Consider the following 17,251-nt stretch of genomic DNA (forward strand, 5'->3'; position numbering starts at 1 on the left):
AAAACTCCTAACGTGCCCCCCTCACATTGGCCACAGACAATCACAGCACTCTAGAAAACTGCCCAGCCCTCAAGATATAAAACTCCTTAGGATTCACTAGCTTCCTAAGAGTTAAAGATTATTCTGGGCTCAGTCCTGTAGTCTTTACTCAGGGCTCAATCCCATTGGCTTCAGTGGAGGTAAGGCCTGATTAAGGACTTGAAGATTATAACCAAAAACATTAAAAATACTAAACCCAAATTATACCTGGGGATAAGGCACAATCAGTGTGAGCTACACATGCATATCAGAGAGGAAACCTAGCAGCCTTCAAATCTGCAAAACCTACTTATAATTCTTAAAAGGAAACATAAGATCATCTAAAACTAAGTAATCACCTTTGCATATGCCAATGGTTATTTCAGTTTGTATATTAAGGACATTAAACACACCAAAGGAAAGGGGTTGAAAAAAAAATCAGCGTGTGTCTAAAACTGAAGCTAAACTAATACCCAGATAATCTGTAAGTAACAATGAAGCTCAGGCAGCACAGAGAGAACAAAATCCTGATCTAGTAATGTGGTTAAGATAAATCTAAATCTAAATTCCAAAAGTGAGACAGTACCGTTTTGTTGATTAATGTTGCAAGGATCAACCACAGGAATGTTAACAGGTGCAAAACAAGCTGAAGAAATCTTCCATGCATTGGCATGAAGCTGAGGGGTTCCTTCAATCATCCCCGCTGGAGAACTGAAGGGAGAAGGAAAGATAAAGTAAAAGATTGCCTGGTAGGAGGGCTTCTCACATAGACTAGTTGTTAATATTGTCTATGCATTTGTCCAGATCTCTCTTGCACATCCATTGTTTCCACACCAAAGTGGAATTACCCTATTACTGCATTTTGTTTCAAAATCTTTGTAAAGGAATGAAAATGAACAACTCTCATGAAAACATTTTCCTTTACAACTGGCAAATCCTACCTTTGAAAGTGTAACAGCTGGTATAGGTACAGAAATATTTTGGGTGCCTGGTATAGGTACAGAAACATTTTGGGAAGTTAAGTATACTTAATCAAGTCCTGTCCAGTGTTCTTTGCATTATTACAAACATTTTATAACATCTTTACCAACTCTGTCTTATAAATTCTTTATAACATTCTTAAATCAGTTCCATTAATTTCACAGAAACTGTTGTTGACTATGTCCTTGTTCACCTCAGGCGTGATTTTCAAAAGTGCCTCGGTGACTTAGGGACACCAATTCCCAAATGGACTTTGTGATTCTAAATCACTTGGGCACATCTGCAAAATAAAACCCTTCACTGTCATCTTGCCTTAGAATTCAAGATGTAGATGCGGCAAAGGGCCAGAGAGATGCAGACTCAGAGTCACTTCAGAGTCGACACACATTTCTGTTTTCAGATAAATGTCAAACTTCCATAAGTTAGGTACCTACCTGGAAATTAGAAACTTGTATAGATTCTAGAAACAGAAGTAGCATCCCAGAGCCAGGGTATTTGCTCAGTCACAATAGAGAAGAACAGAGCATTCATAATACATTTTAAAAAAATCATTAAAACCAAGAAAACAAATATGAGAGATGAATGCTCTTTTGGGTTTCCTGTCTCCATTTGTCAGGCTTGCCCTACAAATAACAACAACCCTTAACTCTTATTTAGGACTTTTCATCAGTAGATCTCCAAGTGCATTACAAAATGAGGGCAATAGCATTATCCCCACTTTAAAAATGGTGAAACCGAGGCACAGAGAGAGAGGTGAAGTGCCTAAGATTACCTCACAGGCCAGTGGCAGGCCTGGGAATAGAACTAAAGTCTCCTAAGGGCTGCTTTATCCACTGGGAAACACTGCATCCAATGTATGGATTTTGAACCAGAAAAATCCAACACAGTACAAAAAGAATGACAAGTCAGCTTTATTATTGACATCAAGGGAGACAAGTTATGACAAAAATGGAGAGCTGTTAAAAAAAATCTACCCTTAAAGCACACTTTAGTGCATTTCAATGGGAATTTGTTTATGTTTGAGCCTGTCTTTAAAAAGAAAAACATTGCATAATTGACCAATTTTATTATTAAATGCAAATCAAAACACTTTGATCTAAACAATGATCTAAAAAGGAAGGCCAAAGTTCATTTCTAAATAGAAAATGTGTAATTTTCTTTTTCACAACATATTCAAAGGCATTAACTTTTTAAAATAAAAGTTTCTCTCATCAGCTCATAAGTTGCTGGAGCAGTCACGTGGCCCATAAACTCTTGCCTGTGATAGCCCAGGTAACCCCAGGGCCGAAGCCCTGACTCAAGTAACAGACACTAGCTGTTGTTGTGGACATGCAGATAAACTTAAGCTGCTTCCTCTGAGAAAATGAATCAGAATGAGTCCTGCTGTTTCTACTGGCCACATGGGTTAGGTTCAGCAAGTCAAAGAACCTCAAACATTTAAGCAAATTCACCATTCAAAAAAGCAGTCTCCACATTTTTAGCTTTCAAAAAAGTATAATTAAAGTCAGGTTCAGCTTCAGCTAATATTTTACTGATGCAGAAATGTCTGACTTCACTTCCACCCCAAGCAAGCACATTCATAGCAGAGTTGGATGATCCAGGAGGGAGAGCAGAATTTGGCCATTGCTAAAACTCACGTGTTTAGTGAAGCATCAAAAAAAGCTGACAAACAGCCAATTCTCAATGATGTTTTAATTTTGTATTCAATATGTCAAACAAATATATTTTCTATAAATAATTGTGATAGAGTTTGAAGGATTTTCAGGAAGGTAGAGAAGTAGGACTGAAGGGAAGAGGAAAGGGTATCCTTTGTGATTAAGGGGTTCTTCTAGTTTAAAGTTGTGCCAATCCTAATAAAATTTAAGGCAAAAAATCAAGCAATAATAGTGTTTGGAAATCAAGGGAAGATGGTAACAGTATTGGATACTGTCATTTTTCCTGGCTCTGATGCCCTGTGCTAATAGTTTGGATGCAAAGGAGCTACCTGGAAATACCAGGAATAAAATGGTTCAATACACAGATGACATGTTAATCTTTCTTTAAAAGGAGGATGACATACAGTGATTTACAGAGTAGTTTCTTGCCATGTCATGGTCGAGATAAATCAGCATGGTCACAGAAAGGCTGCTTTCCTTTGTTAAAAAAAACCCTGTTCAGTCCATAAATCAAAAGAGAACAACATGTTTTATCAAAAAAAAAGCAAATCTGCTAAAAAGTGAATTTTATTTATTGGTAAGTGTATACCAACTTCATCCCCCCAACAGAGAGCCATGAAACTACTCAAGATCCCATCAACTGTACTTCTCACTACTTTCCTGGTGCTGCAACCCCAATACAACCAAGAAATAAAGAAATCGTTAATCCTTTTGTGCTGGTGTTTCCCAGTAAATCCATCACCAGCAGTGGACTTCATGCAAGGAAATCTGACCTCCGGCGCCAAGGAGTTAAACAATGATACAAAACCTGCCTTCTGTTAAATATTTGCTTTTACTCAGTTTGGGAATGAATCATCTTTCTGTCCTCTGAAACCCCTGTAGCAATTCCTGTAGAAAGCTGTCACTAAATCTAGTAGAGAGGATAAAGATGCTGCTAGACTCAACCAAGCTGCTCAATGGATTTTTTCTGTTTGACTAATGATAAATATGTTAACTAATATGCTTTTTGGCAAATATAACAGCGTGATCATGATCTTGGCAGATGCAGATCTGACCTCTGCCAATTCAAACCACAGACAAGATGTAACAGACTAAAGTAATCCCTTGATCAATTCATAGCCTACATTTTTTATACAAAATAGAGAAACACAATATAGCTATACTCTATATATGAGATGTATTCTGTGTATTAGATAAATGTCTAGTTATTTTTCTATGATTGCACTGTCATAAATAATCATTTACATTTATATATTGTCTTGCATCCAAGCATCTCAAAACACTTTGCAGACATTAGTGAGTTAAGCAATTTCACTGTGAAGTAGATAAGTTATAGTCATTATTTTACACATAATAGAGTCTAGAGGTGAAATCCTCATCCCACTGAAGTCAAAAGGAGTTTTGCCATTGACTTCAATAGGGAAGAATTTCACATCAGGAATCCTGACTTCCAGGCCCCTTCTCAACTCACCAGACAACATTGTCTCTCTGTAAAACTGATGCATCTCACCTTGGGGGGTGGGGGGGAGAGCACAAACACCTTGATTCTTAAGAACTTGACAGAGAAATAACCACTGCATAGGGTACTGAGTGAACCAATTTAATGTTAAAAAAGAAAGTTGTTGAGATTCTTGTAATTAAACTCAAGTGTTTTGGGGTTTTTTGACTGATTGGTTAGATTTATCTGAATATTTCACCTGTTATTAAATTCAATCCAGACATATATAAAAAAGAAACTTACAGAAAATCATCTCTTAAGTTCCCATTAAAAGTTCCACATAGACCTAGTGTTCTTCTTTTCCAGCTGGTATTGACTTGTATATAAAGTCTCTCCCCATCTTTAGCAAATTGAATCTTTAAACCAAATCTAGTTTTCAGCTGCACAAACAAAGAAGACAGGTTCTGAATTTCAATGTCCCCTACACATAACAGAAGAAAAAAACGTTAAGTTATTTTTCCTTGATTGAAATATTTCCATACAGAAACCAGCCCTATGGTTTTAAATGTTTCAACTTAAAAAAAAAAACTTTGAAAAGTAGAGAAATGCAATTAATGGACCAATGGACTATACACAACCTCAGAACACTCCAAATATCCCTGCCCATCCTGCTCCAAAACTAATGGAGCCAACCATGTACCACACTGTGACAGGCCCAATTGTGGTTCACTACTCTGTGTCAGCAACTCTTCTCAAGCCTGACATACTCACTGCACCACTATGGTTATAACTGGTATCTAAAAGCTGTCATGTAATTTGTCATTGGAAAATTAATAACTCATTGATCATTAATATGTTTGTGCGATATATGTACATGGTGTGCATTAAGAGTTACGGATATATGCTATTTAAACCAGGCATGTCATATGGAGCTGGAAAACAGGTCTGCTGCCCTAGACAAACAAAAGTGTATTGGCTTCTCTGACCAGTCCTGTTGTCAGGCAGAGACAAGGAAGGCCTATTTACATATTAGTTAAACTAAACTATTAAGTGGGGAGAGGAGATAGCTTCCAGCAGAAAAAAGAAACTTCATCTGGGATACAAAGACATAGGGCCTGAACCTTAAGTGATAAGCAATTGAATCAACAGATTGTATACAATATTACAGTATTAAGTGTATCGAGTGAGGTGTTATGAAAGCCTTTGACACACTAGTGATTAATAGCATTGTAAAATGTATATATTGACACCATATAAGGAATTATGGATACTCATTGGTATTAAGCTTTACAGCCTATGTCCAAACAAAGGGAGAAACATGCCTCTCCCAGACAGGAGGGGATGTCACAGCTATTCACTTGTCTCCTATATAAATTAAACATGGTGGAATAAAAACAATTGAAACCCCATTTACTTACAGGGGGAGGGGAAGACCATAAGAAGGAAAGAACAGCACAAGGTTACCTGCCTCTTGAAACAAGGTCATTGAATTTTGGAAGACATAAGCAACGGCAGATGCCATCTCTGGCATCCACTGCTAGACAGAGAAGGTGACAGAGGTCTTGCAAGCTGAGAAAGATGGGTCCTTCAACCAAAGGGGGGAGAGTTAAAGTCTCTGGGATCTGAATATAGCTGAGAAACTTGCTTGGGCAGAGATCCTTCACCTAGGAAGACATAGGAAGTCAGTGTCTTGTACTTTTGTGGAAGATCATGACCTGAAGAAAGTCAGATAGGGTTGGGAAGAAGGAAGGCTGGTGAGAAAAATCATCTTGAACAAAGCCTGTACCTTGCTAGATTAGGTTTTCAACTTTTAGATGCATGTTTTCACTTTGATTTGCTTGTAACCATTTCTACATTTATTTATTTTTTAGTTGGCTTCTCTTAACCTATGTTCTATTTTTTTTATTTGTTTTATTTGTTTTATTTTTATTATAAACCTACTCAGTGTTATGTTTGCAGGAAAGAGTATATTTATCCCAGTGAAGTTAATAAGATTTAATGTGCTTTTGTCTCTTTAAAGGAGCAAACAAACCTTATTATTTCTCTGAGTTGTCCAGGAGAGGGCTGGACACCTCAGGGCACAGAGTTTTGGAGAAATTCAGGAATGGGAGTGCATTGGGGTCACCTTGCTGGTTGTAACCCAGGCTGACGGAAGGCAGACAGACTGCTGGGGTCAGACAGTGCTGAACCAGGGCTATATAGCACACATGCGCGCAAACACGCACACACACACACTCAGGGTGTGACCTGCATGGCTGTAGGCTAGCTGTGAGTGTTCCAGCTAGGAACTACAGCAGCAGAACATTTTAAAACACCCAGGGCTGCCAAGCACATGGTGACATAACTCCCAAACCTTGCAACACACATCTTCAACATTGACAAAATAAACCAGATGCCACAACTACAGTGTACCATAATCAGCATAAAAATGTATGCATCACCTTCCTGTACATGTCAGCTACTAGACCAGAGACTATTCTCCATTCTTTGACTAGACAACAACAATAACATCATGCCTCTGGTGAGACAAATGACAGTTCCATTGAGGACAGAGTCAAGGGAGAATATGAAACTATTCCAGTATCTGCCAAGACTCCCTGTGTAACTTTGGGCAAATCACTCAATCTCTGTACCTGAGCTTTCTCTTCTGCAAAATGGGAATGGTACAACTTTCTTGACTCACAGAGGCATTGTGAGGTTAATTAACAGAGGTTTGTAAGGTGTATTGCAGTCTTTATACAGAATATGCTACCTAATAAGTTTATTATTAATTATTATTACTACATTTCATATACAAACAAAAAGCTATAAGGTGGGCTAGAAATCTGTCTAAATTGTCAGGCTCAACAGGTAGTGATCAATGGCTCCATGTCAAGTGGCAGCCAGTATCAAGCGGAGTGCCCAAGGGTCGGTCCTGGGGCTGGTTTTGTTCAATATCTTCATTAACAATCTGGATGATGGTGTGGACTGCACCCTCAGCAAGTTTGCAGATGACACTAAACGGGGAGGAGAGGTAAATACGCTGGAGGGTAGGGAAAGGATACAGAGGGACCAAGACAAATTAGAGGATTGGGCCAAAAGAAATCTGATGAGATTCAACAAGGACAAGTGCCGAGTCCTGCACTTAGAATAGAAGAATCCCATGCACTGCACAGACTAGGGACCGAATAGCTAGGCAGTAGTTCTGCAGGAAAGGACCTAGGGGTTACAGTGGATGAGAAGCTGGATATGAGTCGACAGCGTGCCCTTGTTGCCAAGAAGGCTAATGGCATTTTGGGCTGTATAAGTAGAGGCATTGCCAGCAGATCAAGGGATGTGATCATTCCCCTCTATTCAACATTGGAGAGGCCTCATCTGGAGTACTGTGTCCAGTTTTGGGCCCCACATTACAAGAAGGATGTGGAAAAATTGGAAAGAGTCCAGCAGAGGGCAACACAGATGATTGGGGGGCTGGAACACATGACTTGTGAGGAGCGGCTGAGGGAACTGGGATTGTTTAGTCTACAGAAGAGAAGAATGAGAGCGGATTTGATAGCTGCTTTCAACTACCTGAAAGGGGGTTCCAAAAAGGATGGATCTAGACTGTTCTCAGTGGTACCAGATGACAGAACAAGGAGCAGTGGTCTCAAGTTGCAGTGGGGGAGGTTTAGGTCAGATATTAAGAAAAACTTTTTCACAAGGAGGGTGGTGAAGCACTGGCATGGTTTACCTAGGCTGGTGGTGGAATCTCCTTCCTTAGGGGTTTTTAAGGTCAGGCTTGACAAAGCCCTGGCTGGGATGATTTAGTTGGGGATTGGTCCTGCTTTGATCAGAGGGTTGGACTAGATGACCTTCCAACTCTGATATTCTATTATTTTAAAATCCCTAACCAGCACCAAGTCCACCTTCCTAATAAAACCCTTATAATGGGCAATGAAAATTTTACAATCATTGTATCCAATTATTATCCATAGTGGTTGGGTTCCCTGCAGTTGCAGACATCTTAAACCCAGTATGCCTTTGCAGCTAATTTACATAACACTCTTTTGCATAACTGGAGTGAAAATGGTTTAAAATGCCTGCAGCTTCAGACAAAACACTTCAGTATATAAAACTTTAAAATGTTCCTAACTGATAGCCAAAACATTCAGCTATCCAGAGTTTAATAACATGTACTAGCTGTAAAACCAAGATATTTGTCATAGACAAATATTTACCTTATAAGAATGTTCCACAACGTAGTGAGGCTAAAAAGGTAGAGCTTCTTAACTACATTCCCAAACTTTCCTGTGTTTAAGCTTTAATGTTTTGGGGTGGGGGTTTTCTAAGTGTCATCTTAACTTTTGAACTCCTTGCCTCATGTATTTGTCTTTGATAATTAAAATATTCTACTGAGAGGTTTCCTCCCAAACCAACTAACTCATTGATATCTATTCACAAACATCTTAACAAGTTTGTCTGAGAAGTGGACATAATCAAGATGCTAGCTTCAACCTTAGAATCTCACTAGTTAACCCTCAAAACAACCCTCTGAGGCAGGTAAATATTATTTCATAGTTTTAAAAGTGGGGAAATTGAAACAAAAAGGTGAACTAAATTTCCCAAAGTCACATAGTAAATCAGTATCAGAGTCAAGACTCATGCATTCTTAGCTCTCAAACCCATGCAGATGCCATTAAACCAAGTTGTGCCTCGTTTGCATTTTGGCTTGCAACATGTTCCAGAATAAGCAGGACCATCCCTTTAGCATCAGGATGATCCAGTGGAAAAAAAAAAAATCAGAATGGCTGACACCTGTAGGTGTCCTTGGCAGTATAACACAGGGATTCCCCACTCCTACATAAAGTATTTCTAGAGTATACGCAGTATTCCATAGGTTATTAAAATTAAGAAGGTTAAGTCTTTTAACAGTAGTTAGCACCATTCATGGTTTGGGTCTTCCAAGGAATTATTTACTTGTAGAAAAGTATAATAAAAAGCATTAGAAAATATGAAGGCAAGAACGTGAACTCTAATCCATGTTTTTCTTACCATTAAAGTTAAAACCCTGGCTAGGGCCAGTTTGGACTTCACCATCCCTGGTAAGAGTCACTTGTTTACTCATATCATCTTCAAGAACTAGTGTTACAGACTGGATGCAGCCATGGTCGAGGTTCTGAGTGAAAATGAATTTTATCAACAGACAGAAAGATACAGAGTGTTTTCCTAACACTGAATTAAACTTCAGTTTGTTCATTCAAAAGTATGTTAAAATAATGTGAGGTATTTAACTTTTTTTTAAAAAATGAAATTAAAAGTTAAGGTTGCCGTTAACTCAGACCAATATCATATCCTGAACTCTTCAGCCACAAGCTGACACAGATGGCAATTAACGTTTTAATATTTTTGTGACCTCCTTAAACATACTGTTCCAAGGAATGTGATATCCTATAAAATAACAAATAAGTGTCTGAGACTGCTAAGAAATCTCTCTTACCTAGCTGGCAGTACATTAAAGCTATCAGTCCTTCAGTAAGAGTGTTTTTTCTGTCTAAGACACCTGCTCAGGCTGTAACCAAATATGTAGATACCTGTGTAATCATGCACGAATGAAAAGGTCTGTTGACTTAATCCCAGAAAGGCAGCAATTAATTTTACAAAGGGAAATAGTGGTAACACACAGATCATGATCAAACTATATTTAGCTCCTCAATATAAAAAGAAGCAAAACTGTTTCTAGTAAGCATGCCTGGTTAATTTACATTGGCTGGCTATGTAAGATTATCTGAAATATTTATGTACCCATTTATCATCTCAAATTCACATGTGAGCTTACCTGACCACATGGAGCTTTCTGTAAAGTGATTGTGAATTTGTCTTTCCCAGTGCCTTTTACCACAATATACTGACAAATCCCGAGAAAGGTATAATGACGACCATCAAACGTTGTAAAATGAGAGTCACCTACAATGGTGCACTCAGCTTGAGAGAAAGAACAATGTTCAATAAATAGGAAAGTTCATTTGCACAGAGCCATATCAAAGAGTCAGAGATGGAAAAGAGGCAATGCAGGAACATTTCCCTACCATATATTCTCAAGCACACTATCCCGCCTAGTTAAAATCTATCTAGGTATCATGATGTCTGGTGCCACATTTAGTGCATGCGAAGTATCACATCTTACATTTCCATCAGAAACCACCTCATCAAATGCAGTTTTACATGTGCAGCATCCCTATGTTCTAATCATGCACATGTCACCATGTTATCAGAGTGCCCTCCCCCTTCAAAATAAGAAGAATTAATGCAAGACAAAGCCCAACAAGAAGACTATATTCTGCATACACACACACACTCAAACTACCTCCTGTGAGGTTCCCGGAATACTTTTCTTCCTCTTTTCTCTGCATGTCAGAGACAGACAGAGACAGAGAGAGCATGTTTCTCCCTTTTATTTTCCCTTTCTTAGTTGTTGCTGTTTTGGGAAGGATAGATTAAAAGGCAATGAGTCATGCATTGCATTCTGAAGGAGGTTAGGTAAGCAGTCATTCTTATCCTTCCACCAGGACAGCCATAATCTAGAGACAGTTGCCTGGAAAGCTCTGTTCCACTTTCATGAATTTAACCTCCTGATTTTGAGTTTTATCATTTCTATGAAATGTAACTGTCAAGGGAGACCTTGGTCCCTGAGGTACAAGAGTTATTGAATAGGTGTTGAATAATTTCCTCCAAAGCAATGGAGTCCTTAAAAATGAGGCCTGTTATCTTTAAATTAACTTATTGCTCTATGCAGAGTAAGCTCAGCACCAGGATGATGTGCTCTTATCCCTGTTTGTATTATGATAATATCTAGACATTCCAGTAATGGACCCATTGTGCTAGGCACTGTAAAGCACAATAGAAAGATGGTACCTGCCCTGAAGAACATGAAGACAAGAGACAACAGGTGGATACAACAAGAAGATTGGGGGAAGCGTAAGGTAACAGTAGGATGATATGGTCAGATAATCAGCACATCAGTGGTTTAATCACTGCTCTTTGCATCCATTTATTTAATCTTTCCTGTTTGCTTATTATCATCCCTAAACCCCTAAAGCATATCTGTTTCTCTTATCTTTTGCAGCTTCTGGGCCACATATTCAGTATAGAATCATGGAACTGGAAGGGACCTCAAGAGGTCATCTAATGCAGTCCCCTGCACTCATGGAAGAACTAAGTATTATCTAGACCATTCCTGGTCTAGGTGTTTGTCTAACCTGCTCTTAAAAATCTCCAATGATTGAGATTCCACAACTTCTCTAGGCAATTTATTCCAGTGCTTAACCACCCTGAGAGTTGGGAAGTTTTTCCAATTTCCAACCTAAACTGCCCTTACTGCAATTTAAGCCCATTGCTTCTTGTTCTATCCTCTGAGGTTAAAGAGAACAATTTTTTTCACTCCTCCTTGTAATAACCTTTTATGTACTTGAAAACTGATAAGTTCTCCAGACTAAACAAACCCAATTTTTTCAATCTTTCCTCATAGGTCATGTTTTCTCGACCTTTAATCATTTTTGTTGCTCTTCTCTGCACTTTCTCCAATTTGTGCACATCCTCCAATGTGGCACCCAAAACTGGACACAGAACTCCAGTTGAGGTCTAATCAGTGCGAAGTAAAGTGGAAGAATTACTTTTCACGTCTTGGTTACAACACTCCTGCTTATACAACCCAGAATGCTGTTTGCTTTTTTGGCAACAGAGTTACACTGTTGACTCATATTTCGCTTGTGATCCACTATGACCCCCAGATCGCTGGTGATCCCTATACTGGTGATAAGAATAATTAAAATGCAGTTACCTGGACAGTCATGTTCAGTGCAGTTCCAAACGCCACCAATACAAGTACTAAATAAAGCACAAAAAGACAGAACATGCTTTTTGTTCCAGTTTTTAGAAAAAAAAATGATTTTCTAAGTCTTCAGACATGTCACAAATTTATACTTCATTTAGTGGTACATTTTCTCTGTATTCTAGTTAGATACAGAACACGGATTGCAGATACAGATATAGAATAGCCTTGAAAAATGTAACGTAACTTGGTAAACATCCTACAATGAATTAAATATAGGCAAGCAGATACATGAAAGAGTGGATTAAAGGTTACATACCACTGACTGCATTCTTGTTCAATTTTTGAGCCGGCAGAGAGGACTTTCCCATGATAAATACAAGGACAATTTGACACAGAGATACAAGTTCCATTGTCCATAACGAGACCTATTTTTGTTTAAAAAAAAAAGGAATGAAAACAAGACAGGAATATTAGGGGTCTGCTGTTCACTCCATATGTTCACTTGGTCATAGGGACACCATTTTCATGATATTTCAGTGGGTGGTTTTATCTCAGCAAAGCCTATCTCCTCTCCATGACCCCCATTGTACAGGTGGAGAACTGAGGCAAAGCAGGCCATTTGTCCAGTTTTAAACCAGACAGTCCAGATTCTTAATGATTTATCCCCTTTCCAGTACTGAGACAAAACCAGGCATGATTTTATCTGAAATCATGGATGCAGGGTGCCATTTTGAAGAGTGTGCCACACCATCCCCACCCCGACCCCACCATGACCATTCATGCACAGTTGCACCAGTGGGGGCAGGGTGGCTCACCCTTTCAAATGGTGTCCTCTATGTCAGTGGTTCTCAACCAGAGGTTCGGGGCCTGCTAGGGAGCCACAAGCAGATTTCAAGGGGTCTGTCAAAATAAACTAGAGAGCAGGGCCACCATTAGACTCACTGGGACCCAGGGCAGAAAGCTGAAGCCCAAGCCCTGCTGCCTGGGTCTGAAGTCCAAACCCAACCAACTTAACTTCACAGGGCTGCCTGGGGCCCTGGGCAATTTCCCTGCTTGCTACCCCTAGCACAAGCCCTGTCTTTTAATCTACTGGATATGCAGAAAAATAGTTGTTGTGGCACAGGTAGGCCATGGAGTTTTTATAGCATGTACAGGTGTGGGGAGGGGCTTAGAAAGAAAAAAGTTGAGAACCACTGCTCTACATGGTGTGACCTCACATGCACAGCACACCAAGGGACAGTGTCAAGTAGGTGTTGGGACCATGCTGTTCCTGGAAGTATTGGAATGCATGAGTTGCCACCCTAACTGGGCTACAAAGAAACTAAGGGCATGTCTACACTTACCATGGATCGAAGCTGGGTCACCTAGTGAAGACCCACTAAATCAACCACCAATCACTATCCCAGTGACTCCAGTATTCCACTGGAACAAGAAGTTTAAGGTAAGTCAACGGGAGAGTTTCTCCCACTGACCCAGCATGGTATAGACACTGCAATAATTCAACCTAAGCTATGTTGACTCCAGCTACGTTATTCATGTAGCTGGAGTTGCGTAACTTAGGTCAACTTAACCCTGTAGTATAGACCTGCCCTAAGTGACTCGCCCAAGGTCACACAGGATGTCCATAATACAGCAGGGAATTGATTTGAATCTCCCACATCACAGACCAGTGCCTCAACTGCTGGGCCATCCTTGTGCTCCACTATTCACTCTGCAGCATAAAAGTTTAATTCAGCGAAAGGGTGAAATCAGTGTTTAATTTGTGCCAGGGATGAGCCCTGGCACTTCTCGGCTTGGCAGTTCAAAGCTCTGGCACCTCAGGGCTTGCTGCATCAGTAAGGAATGTAAAAAAATTGTTTGAGACTGGTACCTAATTGCTTGAGCTCTTTCATCACAAATTAAGCACTGACTGAAATTCACCCCAAAGCAAGGTGTCCACTCAAGTTGCACCACTTACTAGTTTAAAGGGGCTTACAGGGGGAGAGAGGGCATTGTGGTGGAGGTCTTTGAGCAGGTCTTTTGAAGCAGGTTGAATTTCACCCTGAATGTGCACACCATGTACAACACCCCCAATGATGCCATAGAACCATACAAATTTGAAATGGAAAAGACTGCTGTGGTCACACAGTCTATTGCAAAGCTGTTCCCTGAAGTCCAACATTTTGTCTTTTGTTGAGTCTAGCTTTAAGGAAGATAATCTTCCTGAACACAGCATAAAATATCTGCACTATTTAAAAAACTCAAAACAATTAGGAAAAATTCAGATACACTAGTTAAAACTCATGCAACTTTTTTATTTGTTTAGCTCACCTAAGAGATCACCCAAGTTTTAACTGATATGGTCTGATTCACAGTCGCACTGTATTTTGAATGCTCTTTTAAAAGAAGGGATAGTTCAGAGGTTTGAGCATTAGCCTGCTAAACCCAGGGTTGTGAGTTCAATCCTTAAGGAGGCCGTTTAGGAAACTGGGGTAAAATTCTGTCTGGGGATTGGTCCTGCTTTGAGCAAGGGGTTGGACTAGATGACCACCTGAGGTCCCTTCCAACCCTAATATTCTATAATAATGCAACCAATGCATAAAACATTAGCAGGAGGAAAGAAAGTATGGATATATTAAACTAAAACAGAAGCTTATGTATGTAAAATATACATTTTTTCTGGTTTTTTATTTTAAGCAGTCTATGACACTATAGTTGTGTTGTCAGGCATTAGTTTAACGTTAATATGTCCTGTGACAATATTAGATACTTACCATCTGGACAGTAACAGCCATCTAAGCAATGGAGGTTGCTGCCAAGACAATCCTTTTCAAATGTGCAGGTTGGGGGGCAACAACTAATGCAATCCCGATGGACAAAACTGTCTTCACACTTTTCAGCTAAAACATGTCAAGTTACACTGGACATTAGTGCATTATGCTTCCTTTATAAGTTAGAAAACCTTCATCAGTCCTTTTTTTTTTAAACACAACATATCTTACCAAATAAATAGTTGTGCAATGTTTCTGGTATAGTTCATTATTGAAACATAAATCTACTTTTAAAAGCCCATTAATACCTCTCCAGTCATAACAGGAAGAGGAATTAAGTGGGGGCTTATAGAATGCTGTAATAAATCATAAATCCAGTGTGTCTATTCTATTTTCCCCTATGACTGGAGAGATGTTAATGGGGCCTCTTCACCTTAAATGATCCCCTGAAATATGTGTTAACTACTTATGCTAAACAATCTGTTCCACCTTGTATTTAGCTGTTATAGTCGAGTACCTTTCCCAGACCTGAAGCAGAGCTCTGTGTAGCTTGAAAGCTTGTCTCTCTCACCAACAGAAGTTGGTCTAGTAAAAGATATTACCTTACCCACCTTGTATATCCTGGGACCATCATGGCCACAGCAATATTGCATATGTTAGAATATAACATTTCTAAAAATCTTAAATATGCTTTAGTTTTGTTCCAATTATTACTATCTTCAACTCAATGGAATACAATTGTACCTAACATTAAAAAAGCAACTATAGACCTGAAACTACAGCTTATTCACCAAAAGACACCCACACAGACCATGGGTGTAGTTTGAAGGGATGCAGGAGGGGCATTGCCCCCCCAAACAGAGGTAAGTGTGGGGGAGCACATGAGGTCATGTGCCACTCCCCCCTCCCGATTTCAACAAGTACCAAGCTGCCCTGCAGGGCTTGCTCTGCTCGGCCTATGGGGGGCAGGGGGAAGGAGGCTCTGTCCGTCTCAAACTGTGCTTCCCCCAAAAGGATGGGGAGCAGGACTGAGCAGCTGCTCCAGGTTGCTAGCTTGGCAGCTGGGTGCCGCCCTCCTGGGTCCCAGTGCCCATCTGTTTCCTGTACAAGAGTGAGTGCCTACTGCGGGCAGGACAGGTTAGAGGAGAGGGGGATGGGGAGAAGAGACAGTGGGGAAGAGGGGAGTAGGGCAGGGGAAAAGAAAGGGATGGGGTAGGGAGAAGGTGAAATGAGGTGCGATGGGGAATAGAACAGGATATGGGAACGGTGAGGGGGAACAGGAGCCGGCATGGGGCATCCCCTCAGTAGCAGCAGCAGCCCCAGCAGGGAGGCAGCAGAGCCTCCACATCGCTGCAGCAGCCAGTGCCAGAGTGGCCGCAGCTCCCGTGTGCAGGTCACTACAGCAGACAGCAGCAGCTAGGGTTCCTTCATTAAGCCAGCAAGGCCCATCCCATCCCATCCCCTTTTCCTCCAGGGCACCATCAGGCCAGGTACTGTTCGAGGCTAGGGGACAGAGCCAGTTAAACGAATCCAATTTTCCCATTAGATTTAATGTAAATGCCGGGGGTTAGGTTCCAAGGAAATTTTAGGGGGGCAGACAAAAGGCATTATATACTATCCTGTGGTGGGGAGGTGCCCCTGGCTTACCCCTGGGGCTCAGGGCTGGGGCTGCAGGGTCTGGAAGGGAATTAGGGTGTGGGAGAGTGCTCAGGATAGGGGTGCAGGAGGAGGTTCAGGGCTGGGGCAGGCAGGATGTGTAGAGCACTTAGCTGGGCAGCTCCTGTTTGGTGCAGGTGGCTCTGTGCAACGTGGCACCGCTCCCGTGGTCGCGATTCTGGGAGCCACAATTCTGGGTGCTCCCACCCCCCGCCCCACCAGGCAGGGCCACTCAGAACGCAGGGGCTTTAGGGGCTGCGGGACATTTCTCTCTAGCCGGCTTTGAAGGGGAAAACGCTGCTTCTCTCCGGATGCTGGCTGCGCGGCTGCCCCTGCTCCTCCTGAGTCCTCTGGCCCATGCTTACCAGGCCTCATTCCGAAAGGGGATTTAGAGCTGCAGGCCAGGGCCCCGGGGCCCCCTTACGCCAGGGCCCCGCAGCCCCTAAAGCCCCTGTGTTCCAGGTGGCCCTGCCCCCTCGCTTCTCTCCCAGAAAGTCCTAAGCACTGCCAAAGAGCTGTTTGGCGGTGGGGGAAGCACTGGGAAGGAGGGAAGAAGGGAGGGGGGAGGAGGCAGAGAAAAGGAACTTGTGCAATTCTCCCTTGTAAAGTCACCCAAAGATATTATAAGGGAGCATTGCACAAGTATGTATGTTCCCTAATGGAGCAGCGACGTAACTTCGAAGCAACATTAAGCGGGAGGACATTAAGTGAGGGTTACTGTACCTGGAGGTTACCTAGTGGTATGGCTCCAATATGCAGCTTTGGTCACTAAAATAATTAATCCTGCAAAAATGGAAGAGTCGATCCCTACCAAACATCGATGCCTGGCTCAATGATAAGGCTGACCTCGCAGCTAACAAACGACTGGCATTCTGAAAAATTCCAAGTAATTTGGACTTGTTAGAGGTCCCTGATTAAGGTTGACCCTGAAGATAGATAGATCTTCCCTTCCTTTAATCCTAAT

At 41.1% G+C, this 17,251-nt stretch overlaps 1 protein-coding gene across 1 annotated transcript in view; it reads right to left on the reverse strand.

Annotated features, from left to right (window-relative positions):
• The window catches only part of OTOGL (otogelin like), a 139,480-nt gene that overhangs the window by 103,361 nt on the left and 18,868 nt on the right, over positions 1 to 17,251 (reverse strand). The window contains exons 12-18 of the mRNA XM_030548635.1: positions 14,635 to 14,760; positions 12,198 to 12,306; positions 11,888 to 11,934; positions 9,887 to 10,032; positions 9,103 to 9,226; positions 4,396 to 4,573; positions 605 to 729 (exon numbers count right to left, since the gene is read on the reverse strand). Of these exons, the coding sequence (XP_030404495.1) occupies positions 605 to 729; positions 4,396 to 4,573; positions 9,103 to 9,226; positions 9,887 to 10,032; positions 11,888 to 11,934; positions 12,198 to 12,306; positions 14,635 to 14,760 (855 nt within the window). The remainder of the gene's footprint in view (positions 1 to 604; positions 730 to 4,395; positions 4,574 to 9,102; positions 9,227 to 9,886; positions 10,033 to 11,887; positions 11,935 to 12,197; positions 12,307 to 14,634; positions 14,761 to 17,251) is intronic.

Source organism: Gopherus evgoodei, chromosome 1 (assembly GCF_007399415.2).
Source record: "Gopherus evgoodei ecotype Sinaloan lineage chromosome 1, rGopEvg1_v1.p, whole genome shotgun sequence".
NCBI lineage: Eukaryota > Metazoa > Chordata > Testudines > Testudinidae > Gopherus > Gopherus evgoodei.